Source organism: Loxodonta africana, chromosome 1 (assembly GCF_030014295.1).
Source record: "Loxodonta africana isolate mLoxAfr1 chromosome 1, mLoxAfr1.hap2, whole genome shotgun sequence".
Taxonomy (NCBI): Eukaryota; Metazoa; Chordata; class Mammalia; order Proboscidea; family Elephantidae; genus Loxodonta; species Loxodonta africana.
Window position 1 is genome coordinate 218900676 of NC_087342.1, and position 14212 is coordinate 218914887.

A 14212-nucleotide genomic window follows, 5' to 3' on the forward strand; every position below is an offset into this window, starting at 1 on the left:
AAATATAACCCTGTAAGTATAGCTATTAAACCATTGCTGTTGAGTTGACTTTAACTCATAGAGACCATATAAGACAGAGTACAACTGCCCCAGGAGTTTCCAAAGCTGTAATCTTTATGGAAGCAGACAGCCACATCTTTCTCCCACGGAGCAGCTGGTGGGTTCAAACTGCCAACCTTTCAGTTAGTAGTCGAGCGCTTAACCACTGTGCCACCAGGGCTCCTTAAGTATAGCTATTACACAGAACTAATCTATTTTAACAATCAAGTAAAAGGGCCAAGAAACTAGAGTTGAAAGCACCTGGTTTGTCCCTTCCCCATGTATCATAAGTCTCATTTTAAAAACATGAAAGGTAATTCTAAAGGCAAAATAATACTTTTTAATCAATTACAAAAATTTCCCTTTCTCAGAGAAACACCAGCTTCGTGAACTTTTATATTAATAATACAAAGAAAATTAGCCAAAAGAAAAAATTTTGGAAAACTGAGATTCAAAATAATTTTGACAGATTGCTGATAATTCTAGGAAGAAATTAAATGAGGTAAATATTTTAAATGTTAAAGATGCTTATCAGGGCACAGTGATTAAGAGCTATAGCTGCTAACCAGGTCAGCAGCTCAAATCCACCCGCCACTCCTTGGAAACGCTGTGGAGTTCTACTCTGTCCTGTAAGGTCGCCATGAGTCCGAACAGACTTGATGGCAACGGGTTTGGTTTTTTGTTGAGAATACTATAGAACTAGGCTTAAGTTGTTCTATACATTTCCTGTTTTAGAAAGAAATTTTTTATGTTTAGAGTGGGAGAATCAATCATTTACATATACATAAACAGACACACACAGACACACAAGAGATTTTTCTTCCAATGGCCCAAAGCCTCACCTATAAAAAAATTCACCAGCACAAAACTCACTTGGCGTTCACAAGCTGATCAAAAATACATTGTTAGAGGCGGGGCCAAGATGGCAGACTAGGTGGACGCTACCGCGGATCCCTCTTGCAACAAAGACTCGGAAAAACAAGTGAATCGATCACATACATAACAATCTACGAACTCTGAACAACAAACACAGACTTAGAGACGGAGAACGAACAAATACGGGCAGACAGCGATCGTTTTCAGAACCAGGAGCCAGCGTACCAGGCAGGTGACCTTCGGAGCCTGATCTGGGGCAGAGCCCAGGAGGGCAGACGGCATAGACAAGGGGCCCAGCCCTAGCCCCCGAACTCATCCCGGGAGGGAGCCTAGCCGGTTGGCGCGTACGGCGTAGCAGCGCAGCCGGTGGGAAAAGTACCCGGTAGGCAGTAACTGATCTTGGAGCAGGGGGAGCCGTCCCGCCGGGAGTTTGGCGGGGAGCGGGCGTGGCGCGAGCGTGGGGATCACCTGTATTTCCCTAAAGTGACCCCGGGGGGGGCACCCAGACGTTCGTGCGGGCGACGCCCACCCAGTTCGCGCGTGCGGAACGGCGCACCGGAGGGAGAAGTCCCCGGGAGGAAGTGACTGGTCTTGGAGCAGGGAGAGCAGTGTCCCAGCCGGGGAGCCGTGCCGCTGGGATTTTGGCGGGCGCGGGCGGGGCGTGAGCACAGGGATCAGTTATATTCCCCTGAATTGACCCCGGGGGCGGGTCCGGCCGTTCGTGCAGGTGACGCCCACCCAGTTCACGTGAGCGGAGTGGCGCACCAGAGGGAGAAGTCCCCGAGAGGAAGGGACCGGTCTTGGAGCAGGGTGAGCAGCGTCCCAGCCAGGGAGCCGTCCCGCTGGGATTCTTGCGGGCGCGGGCGGAGCGTGAACGTGGGGATCAGCTCTATATTCTGAGGTGCTACACTCCTAGCTCTCTGATCCCGCCCCCACCCTACCCAGGCGGCTCCATTAACATCCAAATAGCCTGAGCCAGAGGAAGAATTCAGATAGGGATCTGACTGCATTTTTTTTTTAGCTGATTACCTGGAAAAACTAGTTTCCCATTGATGGCTCGGAGACAGCAGTCCATATCAAACCACATAAAGAAATAGACCATGACAGCTTCTCCAACCCCCCAAACAAAAGAAACAAAATCTTTCCCAAATGAAGATACAATCCTGGAATTATCAGATACAGAATATAAAAAACTAATTTACAGAATGCTTCAAAACATCACAAATGAAATTAGGCTAACTGCAGAAAAAGCCAAGGAACACACTGATAAAACTGTTGGAGAACTCAAAAAGATTATTCAAGAACATAGTGGAAAAATTAATAACTTGCAAGAATCCATAGAGAGACAGCATGTAGAAATCCAAAAGATTAACAATAAAATTACAGAATTAGGCAACGCAATAGGAAGTCAGAGGAGCAGACTCGAGCAATTAGAATGTAGACTGGGACATCTGGAGGACCAGGGAATCAACACCAACATAGCTGAAAAAAAATCAGATAAAAGAATTTAAAAAAATGAAGAAACCCTAAGAATTATGTGGGACTCTATCAAGAAGGATAACTTGCGGGTGATTGGAGTCCCAGAACAGGGGCGGGGGACAGAAAACACAGAGAAAATAGTTGAAGAACTCCTGACACAAAACTTCCCTGACATCATGAAAGACGAAAGGATATCTATCCAAGATGCTCATCGAACCCCATTTAAGATTGATCCAAAAAGAAAAACACCAAGAAATATTATCATCAAACTTGCCAAAACCAAAGACAAACAGAAAATTTTAAAAGCAGCCAGGGAGAAAAGAAAGGTTTCCTTCAAGGGAGAATCAATAAGAATAAGTTCAGACTACTCAGCAGAAACCATGCAGGCAAGAAGGGAATGGGACAACGTATACAGAGCACTGAAGGAGAAAAACTGCCAGCCAAGGATCATATATCCAGCAAAACTCTCTCTGAAATATGAAGGAGAAATTAAGATATTTACAGATAAACACAAGTTTAGAGAATTTGCAAAAACTAAACCAAGACTGCAAGAAATGCTAAAGGAGATTGTTTGGCCTGATGACCAATAATATCAGGTACCAGCACAATACAAGGTCACAAAACAGAATGTCCTGATATCAATGCAACTCAAATACGGAAAGCACAAAAACAAACAAATTAAGATTAATTCTAAAAAATAAATAAATAAACAAAATAATACACATAACAGGGAATCATGGAAATCAATAGATAAACGATCACAATAATCAAAAAGAGGGACTAAATATAGGAGGCATTGAACTGCCAGATGGAGAGTGATATAAGGTGATATAGAACGATACAAGTTAGGTTTTTACTTAGAAAAATAGGGGTAAATAATAAAGTAACCACAAAAAGGAATATCAATTCCGTAACTCAAGAAAAACGTAACGACTCAACTAACATAAAGTTAAACATTATGAAAATGAGGATCTCACAATCTACTAAGAAAAACGTTTCAGCACAAAAAAGCATGTGGAAAAATGAAATGGCCAACAACACACATGACAAGGCATCAAAATGACAGCACTAAAAACATATTTATCTATAATTACGCTGAATGTAAATGGACTAAATGCACCAATGAAGAGACAGAGAGTCTCAGACTGGATAAAGAAACACGATCCACCTATATGCTGCCTACAAGAGACACACCGTAGACTTAGAGACACAAACAAACTAAAACTCAAACTATGGAAAAAAACATATCAAGCAAACAATAAGCAAAAAAGAAGAGTAGCAATATTAATTTCTGACAAAATAGACTTTAGACTTAAATCCGCCACAAAGGATAAAGAAGGACACTATATAATGATAAAAGGGACAATTGATCAGGAAGACATAACCATATTAAATATTTATGCACCCAATGACAGGGCTGCAAGATACATAAATCAAATTTTAACAGAATTGAAAAGTGAGACAGACACCTCCACATTTATAGTAGGAGACTTCAACACACCACTTTCGGAGAAGGACAGGACATCCAGTAAGAAGCTCAGTAGAGACAAGGAAGACCTACTTACAACAATCAACCAACTTGACCTCATTGACTTATACAGAACTCTCTACCCAACTGCTGCAAAATATACTTTTTTTTCTAGTGCACATGGAACATTCTCTAGAATAGACCACATATTAGGTCATAAAACAAATCTTTGCAGAATCCAAAACATCGAAATATTACAAAGCATCTTCTCAGACCACAAGGCAATGAAATTAGAAATCAATAACAGAAAAACTAGGGAAAAGAAATCAAATACTTGGAAAATGAACAATACCCTCCTGAAAAAAGACTGGGTTATAGAAGACATCAAGGAGGGAATAAGGAAATTCTTAGAAAGCAACGAGAATGAAAATACTTCCTATCAAAACCTCTGGGACACAGCAAAAGCAGTGCTCAGAGGCCAATTTATATCGATAAATGCACACATACAAAAAGAAGAGCCAAAATCAGAGAACTGTCCTGACAGCTTGAACAAATAGAAAGTGAGCAACAAAAGAATCCATCAGGCACCCGAAGAAAACAAATAATAAAAATTAGAGCTGAACTAAATGAATTAGAGAACAGAAAAACAATTGAAAGAATTAACAAAGCCAAAAGCTGGTTCTTTGAAAAAATTAACAAAATTGATAAACCATTGGCTAGACTGACTAAAGAAAAACAGGAAAGGAAACAAATAACCCGAATAAGAAACGAGAAGGACCACATCACAACAGAGCCAAATGAAATTAAAAGAATCATTTCAGATTACTATGAAAAATTGTACTCTAACAAATTTGAAAACCTAGAAGGAATGGATAAATTCTTGGAAAAATACTACCTACCTAAACTAACACATTCAGAAGTAGAACAACTAAATAGACCCATAACAAAAAAAGAGATTGAAACGGTAATCAAAAAACTTCCAACAAAAAAAAGTCCTGGCCCGGACGGCTTCACTGCAGAGTTCTACCAAACCTTCAGAGAAGACTTAACACCACTACTACTGAAGGTATTTCAAAGCATAGAAAAAGACGGAATACTACCCAACTCATTCTATGAAGCTACCATCTCCCTGATACCAAAACCAGGTAAAGACATTACAAAAAAAGAAAATTATAGACCTATATCCCTCATGAACATAGATGCAAAAATCTTCAACAAAATTCTAGCCAATAGAATCCAACAACACATCAAAAAAATAATTCACCCTGATCAAGTGGGATTTATACCAGGTATGCAAGGCTGGTTTAATATCAGAAAAACCATTAATGTAATCCATCACATAAATAAAACAAAAGATGAAAACCACATGATCTTATCAATAGATGCAGAAAAGGCATTTGACAAAGTTCAACACCCATTTATGATAAAAACTCTTACCAAAATAGGAATTGAAGGAAAATTCCTCAACATAATAAAGGGCATCTATGCAAAGCCAACAGACAATATCACTCTAAATGGAGAGAACCTGAAAGCATTTCCCTTGACAACGGGAACCAGACAAGGATGCCCTTTATCACCGCTCTTATTCAACATCGTACTTGAAGTCCTAGCCAGGGCAATTAGGCTAGACAAAGAAATAAAGGGTATCCAGATTGGCAAGGAGGAAGTAAAACTATCACTATTTGCAGATGACATGATCGTATACATGGAAAACCCTAAGGAATCCTCCAGAAAACTACTGAAACTAATAGAAGAGTTTGGAAGAGTCTCAGGTTATAAAACAAACATACAAAAATCACTTGGATTCCTCTACATCAACAAAAAGAACACCGAAGAGGAAATAACCAAATCAATACCATTCACAGTAGCCCCCAAGAAGATAAAATACTTAGGAATAAATCTTACCAAGGATGTAAAAGACCTATACAAAGAAAACTATAAAGCTCTGCTACAAGAAAGTCAAAAGGACATACTCAAGTGGAAAAACATACCCTGCTCATGGATAGGAAGACTTAACATAGTAAAAATGTCTATTCTACCAAAAGCCATCTATACATATAACGCACTTCCAATCCAAATACCAATGTCATATTTTAAGGGGATAGAGAAACAAATCACTAATTTCATATGGAAGGGAAAGAACCCCCGGATAAGCAAAGCATTACTGAAAAAGAAGAAGAAAGTGGGAGGCCTCACTCTACCTGATTTCAGAACCTATTATACAGCTACAGTAGTCAAAACAGACTGGTACTGGTACAACAACAGGCACATAGACCAACGGAACAGAATTGAGAACTCAGATATAAATCCATCCATGTATGAGCAGCTGATATTTGACAAAGGACCAGGGTCAGTCAAGTGGGGAAATGATAGTCTTTTTAACAAATGGTGCTGGCATAACTGGATATCCATTTGCAAAAGAATGAAACAGGACCCATACTTCACACCAAGCACAAAAACCAACTCCAAGTGGATCAAAGACCTAAACATAAAGACTAAAACGATAAAGATCATGGAAGAAAAAATAGGGACAACCCTAGGAGCCCTAATACAGGGCATAAACAGAATACAAAACATTACCAAAAATGATGAAGAGAAACCAGATAACTGGGAGCTCCTAAAAATCAAACACCTATGCTCATCTAAAGACTTCACCAAAAGAGTGAAAAGACCACCTACAGACTGGGAAAGAATATTCAGCTATGACATCTCAGACCAGCGCCTGATCTCTAAAATCTACATGATTCTGTCAAAACTCAACCACAAAAAGACAAACAACCCAATCAAGAAGTGGGCAAAGGATATGAACACACATTTCACTAAAGAAGATATTCAGGCAGCCAACAGACACATGAGAAAATGCTCTCGATCATTAGCCATTAGAGAAATGCAAATTAAAACTACGATGAGATTCCATCTCACACCAACTAGACTGGCATTAATCCAAAAAACACAAAATAATAAATGTTGGAGAGGCTGCGGAGAGATTGGAACTCTCATACACTGCTGGTGGGATTGTAAAATGGTACAACCACTTTGGAAATCTATCTGGCGTTATCTTAAACAGTTAGAAATAGAACTACCACACAACCCAGAAATCCCACTCCTCGGAATATACCCTAGAGATACAAGAGCCTTCACACAAACAGATATATGCACACCCATGTTTATTGCAGCTCTGTTTACAATAGCAAAAAGCTGGAAGCAACCAAGATGTCCGTCAACGGATGAATGGGTAAATAAATTGTGGTGTGTTCACACAATGGAATACTACGCATTGATAAAGAACAGTGACGAATCTCTGAAACATTTCATAACATGGAGGAATCTGGGAAGGCATTATGCTGAGTGAAATGAGTCAGAGGCCAAAGGACAAATATTGTATAAGACCACTATTATAAGATCTTGAGAAATAGAAAAAACAGAGAAGAACACATACTTTTGTGGTTACAAAGGGGGGAGGGAGGGAGGGAGGGAGAGGGTTTTTTATTGATCAATTAGTAGGTAAGAACTGCTTTGGGTGAAGGGAAAGACAACACTCAATACAAGGAAGGTCAGCCTAATTGGACTGGACTAAAAGCAAAGAGGTTTCTGGGATACAATGAAAGCTTCAAAGGTCAGCGGAGCAGGGGCTGGGGTCTGGGGAACATGGTTTGAGGGGACTTCTAAGTCAATGGGCAAAATAATTCTCTTATGAAAACATTCTGCATCCCACTTTGAAATGTGGCGTCTGGGGTCCTAAATGCCAACAAGCGGCCATCTAAGATACATCAATTGGTCTCAACCCACCTGGAGCAAAAGCAAAGGACGAACACCAAGGTCACACGACAACTAAGAACCCAAGAGACAGAAAGGGCCACATGAACCAGAGACCTACATTATCCTGAGACCAGAAGAACTAGTTGGTGCCCGGCCACAATCGATATCTGCCCTGTCAGGGAGCACAACAGACAACTCCTGAGGGAGCAGGAGACCAATGGGATACAGACCCCAAATTCTCACTAAAAGACCATACTTAATGGTATGACTGCGACTAGAGGAATCCTGGAGGCAATGCTCCCCAGACCTTCTGATGGCACAGGACAGGAACCATCCCCGAAGACAACTCATCAGACATGAAAAGGACTGGTCAGCGGGGGGGAGAGAGATGCTGATGAAGAGTGAGCTAATTAAATCAGGTGGACACTGGAGAGTGTGTTGGCAACTCTTGACTGGAGGGGGGATGGGAAGATAGAGAGAGAGGGAAGACGGCAAAATTGGCACGAAACGAGAGACTGAAAGGGCTGACTCAATAGGGGGAGAGCAAGTGGGAGAAGGGAGTAAGATGTATGTAAACTTACATGTGACAGACTGATTGGAATTGTAAATGTTCACTTGAAGCTTAATAAAAATTAATTTAAAAAAATATACATTGTTAGAAAATGACCAATTAATGCCTAGTTTTTCTAAACCTGTCACTAATTCTAGGGATTAATTACCTTCTGATCGGCCCAAATCTTGAGAATATTATTTCCAGATCCTCATCTGTAGTCACTGGGTTCAATTTACACACAAACAACACGTTTTCTGGAGGTTTAATGTCTGCATCAGGTAGATCTCCCACCTAAATTATAAATAAGAACACATATCAAATCCTTTATTTAGTTTCCATTCTAAATACTGCATTCAAGCCCAATGCCAATATCCCTAAAACACCCAAACTTACAATATGTAAACTGCAGGCTCAGGAAAGGAAATCTGCATAAGATTTCAAAATTTAAAACTATACTGTTCCTGGTAAACCCACCACCACTGCCATTGAGTCGATTCCTGTTCCTGGTAGTAATAATAAAAATACCTAATTTGTGTCAACCTACTTTGTGTGAGCATTGTGCTTGGCACTTTAATTCCCAATTCAAAGATAAATAAAGCGAAATTCAAAAAGGTTAAAATAACTTGCCCAAGGCCACACAGTGGTAAGCAGCAGAGTTGGGATTTGAACGCAGGTCTACCTGGCTTCAAAGTCTCAATTTTATCCCCACTTTTTCTTTTTTTTTAAGTATTTGATATATTAAAATAAAGGAGAAGGATTTACGTAAAGTGTATTTAAGTAATGAAGCATGAAAATAAAAAACACCTATGATGGCACACCTAACTTAAAAACTGAAATATTCCCTCATCCCACCATTCCGCTACTTCTCTCACCACAGAAAACTAATATCCTGCTTTTTTGTTTTCCTTTTGGCCAGTCCCTTGCACAATCCTATTATTGCCGTGTTGATTGTAATATTCTGTAATTTTGTAAAGCCCAAATCTTTCCACATTATTACTTAAGATGGAACAGCAACAATTCCTAGATATTGTTTCTAGCTTTGTTTTCTCTCCCTCAATACCATCTTCTACTTCAGCCAAAGTTAAGTCAACGTCACAGTTAACCACAGCAGTGAGCAGGGCACACCACTTCCTAGAGAACCGGTAAGGATGGAGACCAGTGAGACAGAACAATGATGATGGCACTGATTGCACTGCAGGAAAACCAGATTTCCCATGAGCCTTTAGATGGCTCAACAATATTCCTTTCTACAGACTGTACCTTATATATATATTCAAAAACTCTAAGAGATGATTTCTGATAGGATTATTACATAAAGTGTCTCTTCTTGGATAAACACGTAAAAAAACTGAAAGTAAGAAGCAACAATAACAGAGGCAGTATGATCTGCTCAATGCTTCTTCAGTCTATAAAAAGATAGCCATAATCTATGTCCAATAAAAAGTATCCCAACACATCAGGGAATGAACGAATTAGTACAAATCCCAAGACACCTACAATGACAGAAATACCACATCTAAAGGAAACATAAATGAGAAAAGGTTAATGAGTTAAAAAAGGACTTGAAGTACAGCAGCTAAACTTAACTGTAAAATAGTATAAGGAACTTTAAAATAGTCCTGGCAGCTATGATGTTCAAAATTAATATTACAAAATACAAGTTGAATTATCATAATATTACACAAAAATAAAAATAAAGAGAAACATATTCTCAGAAAAGAAAACGAAAGATGAAATCTGTTAATAGTGAGAATCAAGAGGACACAAAATCTAGCTTGAAGGCATTCCTACTGGCACCAAAACCAGGACAGTAATGTGTTATAATCCATTATTTAAAATAGAAACCCATGAGTCCATACTGACAATGAGTAGATAGATAAGAAAGGAGGAGGGTTCTTCACAGTAGAATGCTGGCTGATTAAAGCAGAAAGAGTGGTACAGTTGGAAAATCTCCACTTTCAACCATCAGAGTTAAGACTCGATCAGGCAAGAATACTGAACGAATAAGAAATCTAGAGTGAAGGTTTCATAAGGAACAAGATATACGGAAGGTTTCAAAATGTTCTGGCACAAACTGCTTATTAATTGCAAAGGAAAAATGGGAACTATGCAATGGAGACACCAAGCAGTGGGTTACCTTGACCAAGTGATCAGAATTATCATGTTCCAATGAGGGGCAGATGGGTATTGTACGCCTCCAGATGTGGCATCTGAGAAGGACACAACATCTGCTTATGTGGTATTCTGACTGGGGATATATAACCTTAATCTTACCAAGAAACAAGAGTAGACAAACTCAAATTGAGGAATATTTTATGAAATAAATGACCTGTATTCTTCAAAAAAATCAATGCCATGAAAGCTGAAGACAAGTTAAGGAACTTTTCCAGATTAAAGAAAACTGAAGAGACATGACAACTAAATGCAATATACAACAGATAATGGGCTGGATTCTAGACTGAAGGAGAGAAACACTATAAAGAACATTATTGAAACAACTGACAAAATTGGAATATGAACTGTAATTTCTATCCATTTTAAATTTCCTGATTTTGATAAGTGTACTGTGAAAATATAATACTGTTGCTCTTAGGAAATACACACTGACGTAAGAGGCAAAGGTGAATGACATATCTAACTTAGGTTCAAATGGTCTAGAAAAAATAATGTGCATATATGTACATGTATAATAAGATGGATGACAAAGTGCTCAAAATTGGTGACTCTGGGTAAACGGCATATAGAAGTTGTCTGTACTAGTTTTGAAATTTTTAAGTTGAAAGTTATTTGAAATAAAAAGTTTAGAAAATAGGCACTTCTGCCCAACATGGCACCACAGACAGAAGTACCACACCATCCCCCCACAGCAAAGGCCCGAAAAACTAGGTAAAACAGAGACGAACATCATTCCTGAAACCTGAAGTGTCAAAAGAAGAGAAAAAGAGCTCAGCCAAACATCGAATGGAATAAGAAACTGACAGAGGACAGAAAGGGAGGAGAGAGATGTGCAAAGGGCCCCTTTCAGGTAACGCAGCATGGATCCACCATCTTGGACTCCTGTCGGGGATCGGGGATCAGAGACAGGGAGCAGGGGAAAGCAGCTTCACAGAGCTCCCAGCAGGAAACAGGGCACCAGCAATACACACTTTCCCAACCCCATCCTCTACCTGCTGCTCTACCTCCGAGCTTCCTGGCTGCCAACTGGGAAGTTCAGCGTTCATGCCGCTTGGATTCACCCCACCAGCATCGGAGTTTAGTGGACAGGGTGTACAGGAAAGCAGTTTCGCAAAGTTCCCAGCAGGAAACAGAGCATCGGTAACAAGCAATATACACTTTTCTAACCCTCGCCCTTCTGTGCCCCCCTCCTCAGCCTCCTCTGCTTCCCACCAGCCGCAGTCTCTTGGCTGGGAGGCAACTGCTTTGGCCTCAGGGAACTTGGATTTGCCCCATACACACTGGCCAGCCCCGTTAGCTGATGTTGCTTCTTTCCATCTCTTTTGGTTTCTTCCATACCTCCCACAACCTCCCCTTCCTTTTTCTGGAACACGTGGCTCCGTATGCCATCTTTACTTCTTCCTGAAAGGCTGTGAAGCCCCACTGGACTGGGGAACCACTCCCCCAGACTGCAACACCACCACGCTGGTGGGATCCCTGGGGCCTTTTTTTTTTTTTTTTTTTTGCGTGTTTTGTTTTGCTTTGTTCTCTTGTTTTGTTTGTTTTTTCTTTTCGTGTCTTGGGAGCCCCTTCTAGCTGGGCTGCACTGCACAGCTTAGAAGCGATTCCCCCAGTCTGCACAGCCATTTAGGTGGGATCCCTGGGGGCATTTCTTTCTTTTTTTTCTTTTGTGTCTTTTCTCTCTTTTTCCCTTTCTGTCTTTCTTCATTTCTTAGTTCTCATCTCTCTATATTTATCTTCTTTCCCCATCTCCTGAATACCTGGTACTGTGTGACATCTATACCCCCTCTAGCCAGGCTATACTGCACAGCCTGGGAGCCACTTCCCCAGTCTTCTTCACAGCCTCACCAGAGGGACTCCTGGGGGCTTTTCTTTTCTCTTGTACAATTTTTTATCTACTTATTTTTTTTTCCCTTTTTGCATTTCTCAGTTTCTCATCTCTCCACTCCAAAGGCAAGCTCCCTTAGCACTCTCTTTTTTTCCTCTTTGTTTGTTTTGGCTCCTGTTTCTCTCTCCTCTCTCTCCTCTTTCCCATACCCACATAGCCCCACACATCACAACCTCCCCACTCTTTCCTGCCTACCTGCACTGTGTGCTGAACATCACACCCCCGAGCAGCACAGGCACAGCTTACTGGAACCTGCCCAGCACTGATTCCTGGCCTGCTCTGTCTGCGCTCGTATGTGCCACAAGCAACGCATCCCAGCCCCTCCCCTTCAGCTGGACCTGCCCTGCTGTACCATAGCTGAGCGACTGGCCCTGCCCATTGGACAAGGAGGTGAAAAGTATCGTGACTACACATGAGCAAACAACAAAGAATGCACAGCCTTCCTTCTCAGACATAACCAAATAAAACAAAAAAAGCAGGACGAAACAAACAAATCTACAATCGAGAAACAAAAAAAATAACTACTAAATGCCCCGAAGACAGCAGACAATATCAAAACATATTAAAAAAAGGGATAGGATGGTTCCAGTAGGCATCCAAAATAAAACACCAGGTGACTTTCCTGTAGAAGAAAAGGCACTAGAACTACCAGACAGGGAATTCAAATCTCTAATATTCACAGCTATCCAAGAGTTGAAGCAAAAAGCAGACAGAAATGTGGAAAAAATAGTCAAGTTTATGGAAAAGGCAGACAAACTCATGGAAAATACAGACCAAAAAAATGGAAGAATTTAGGACAATAACACAAGAACAAAATGCCAAAATAAATTCACAACCAGAAATCATACAAAAACAACAATTAGAAATCCAAAAGATAAACAAGATTTCAGAAATGGACAGTGTCATAGAAGGGCTGAGGAGCAGGTTTGAGATGATGGAAGACAGGATCAGTGAAATTGAAGACAAACAGTTGGATACAACTCTGTTTAAGGAAAAATCAGAAAAAAGAACAAATAAAGGTGAAGAAACCCTGAGAATTATGTGTGATACAATCAAAAGCAAAAATCTGTAAGTGATCAGAGTTCCAGAAGAGGGAGAAAAAACAAAAAACACAGAATCATTGAAGAATTGCTGACAGAAAACTTCCCTAATATCATGAACGATGAAAAGCTGACCATCCGAGAAGCTCAACGAACTCCATATAGGATAGACCCCAAAAGAAAAACACCAAGGCATATCATAATCACACTAGCTAAAACCAAGACAAAGAAAAAATCCTGAGAGCAGCTCGAGAAAAACAAAAAGTCACATACAGAGGAGAGACAATAAAGCTAAGCTCTGATTATTTGGCAGAAACCATGCAGGCAAGAGGGCAATGGGATGACATATATAAAACCTTGAAAGAAAAAACTGCCAACCAAGAAAAATATATTCTGCAAAACTTTTGTTCAAATATGATGGTGATATTAGGACATTTCCAGATAAACAGAAATTAAGGGAATATGTAAAAACCAAACCAAACTTACAGTTATTACTAAAGGGAGTCCTTCAGTCTGAGAACAAACAACATCAGACAACAGCCTGAATCTAGGACGCGACATTGTACCAGCAGCCAGATACCAACGTAGGAAATGAATTCTCAAGGACTATCCAAAAGCAAAGAATTGCAACAGAGAACCAGAGAGGTTAATCTGTAAATGACAACGTCAGAACAATAAAAGAGGGAATAAACAGTATAGATATAGAACTTTCTAATAGAGAGGAAGGCAAGGCCATACCAAGTAATAATAGACTGGTTCAAACCTAGAAAGATAAGGGTAAATTTCAAGGTAACCACAAAGAAAGTTAACAAATCTACTCAAAATCTATAAAAACAAAAGAAATCCACAAACAAAAGCAACTCAGCACAGGAGAGTAAGAGGAACAGAGAAAATGTTAGTACCACAAAAAAAAAGCACTACAAAATGACAGCAAT

At 40.1% G+C, this 14212-nt stretch overlaps 1 protein-coding gene across 2 annotated transcripts in view; it reads right to left on the reverse strand.

Moving 5' to 3' along the window:
* The window catches only part of PPIL4 (peptidylprolyl isomerase like 4), a 51906-nt gene that overhangs the window by 29163 nt on the left and 8531 nt on the right, over positions 1–14212 (reverse strand). For both annotated transcript variants that reach the window (XM_064291990.1, XM_064291991.1), the window contains exon 8: positions 8341–8465. In XM_064291990.1, the coding sequence (XP_064148060.1) occupies positions 8341–8465 (125 nt within the window). The remainder of the gene's footprint in view (positions 1–8340; positions 8466–14212) is intronic.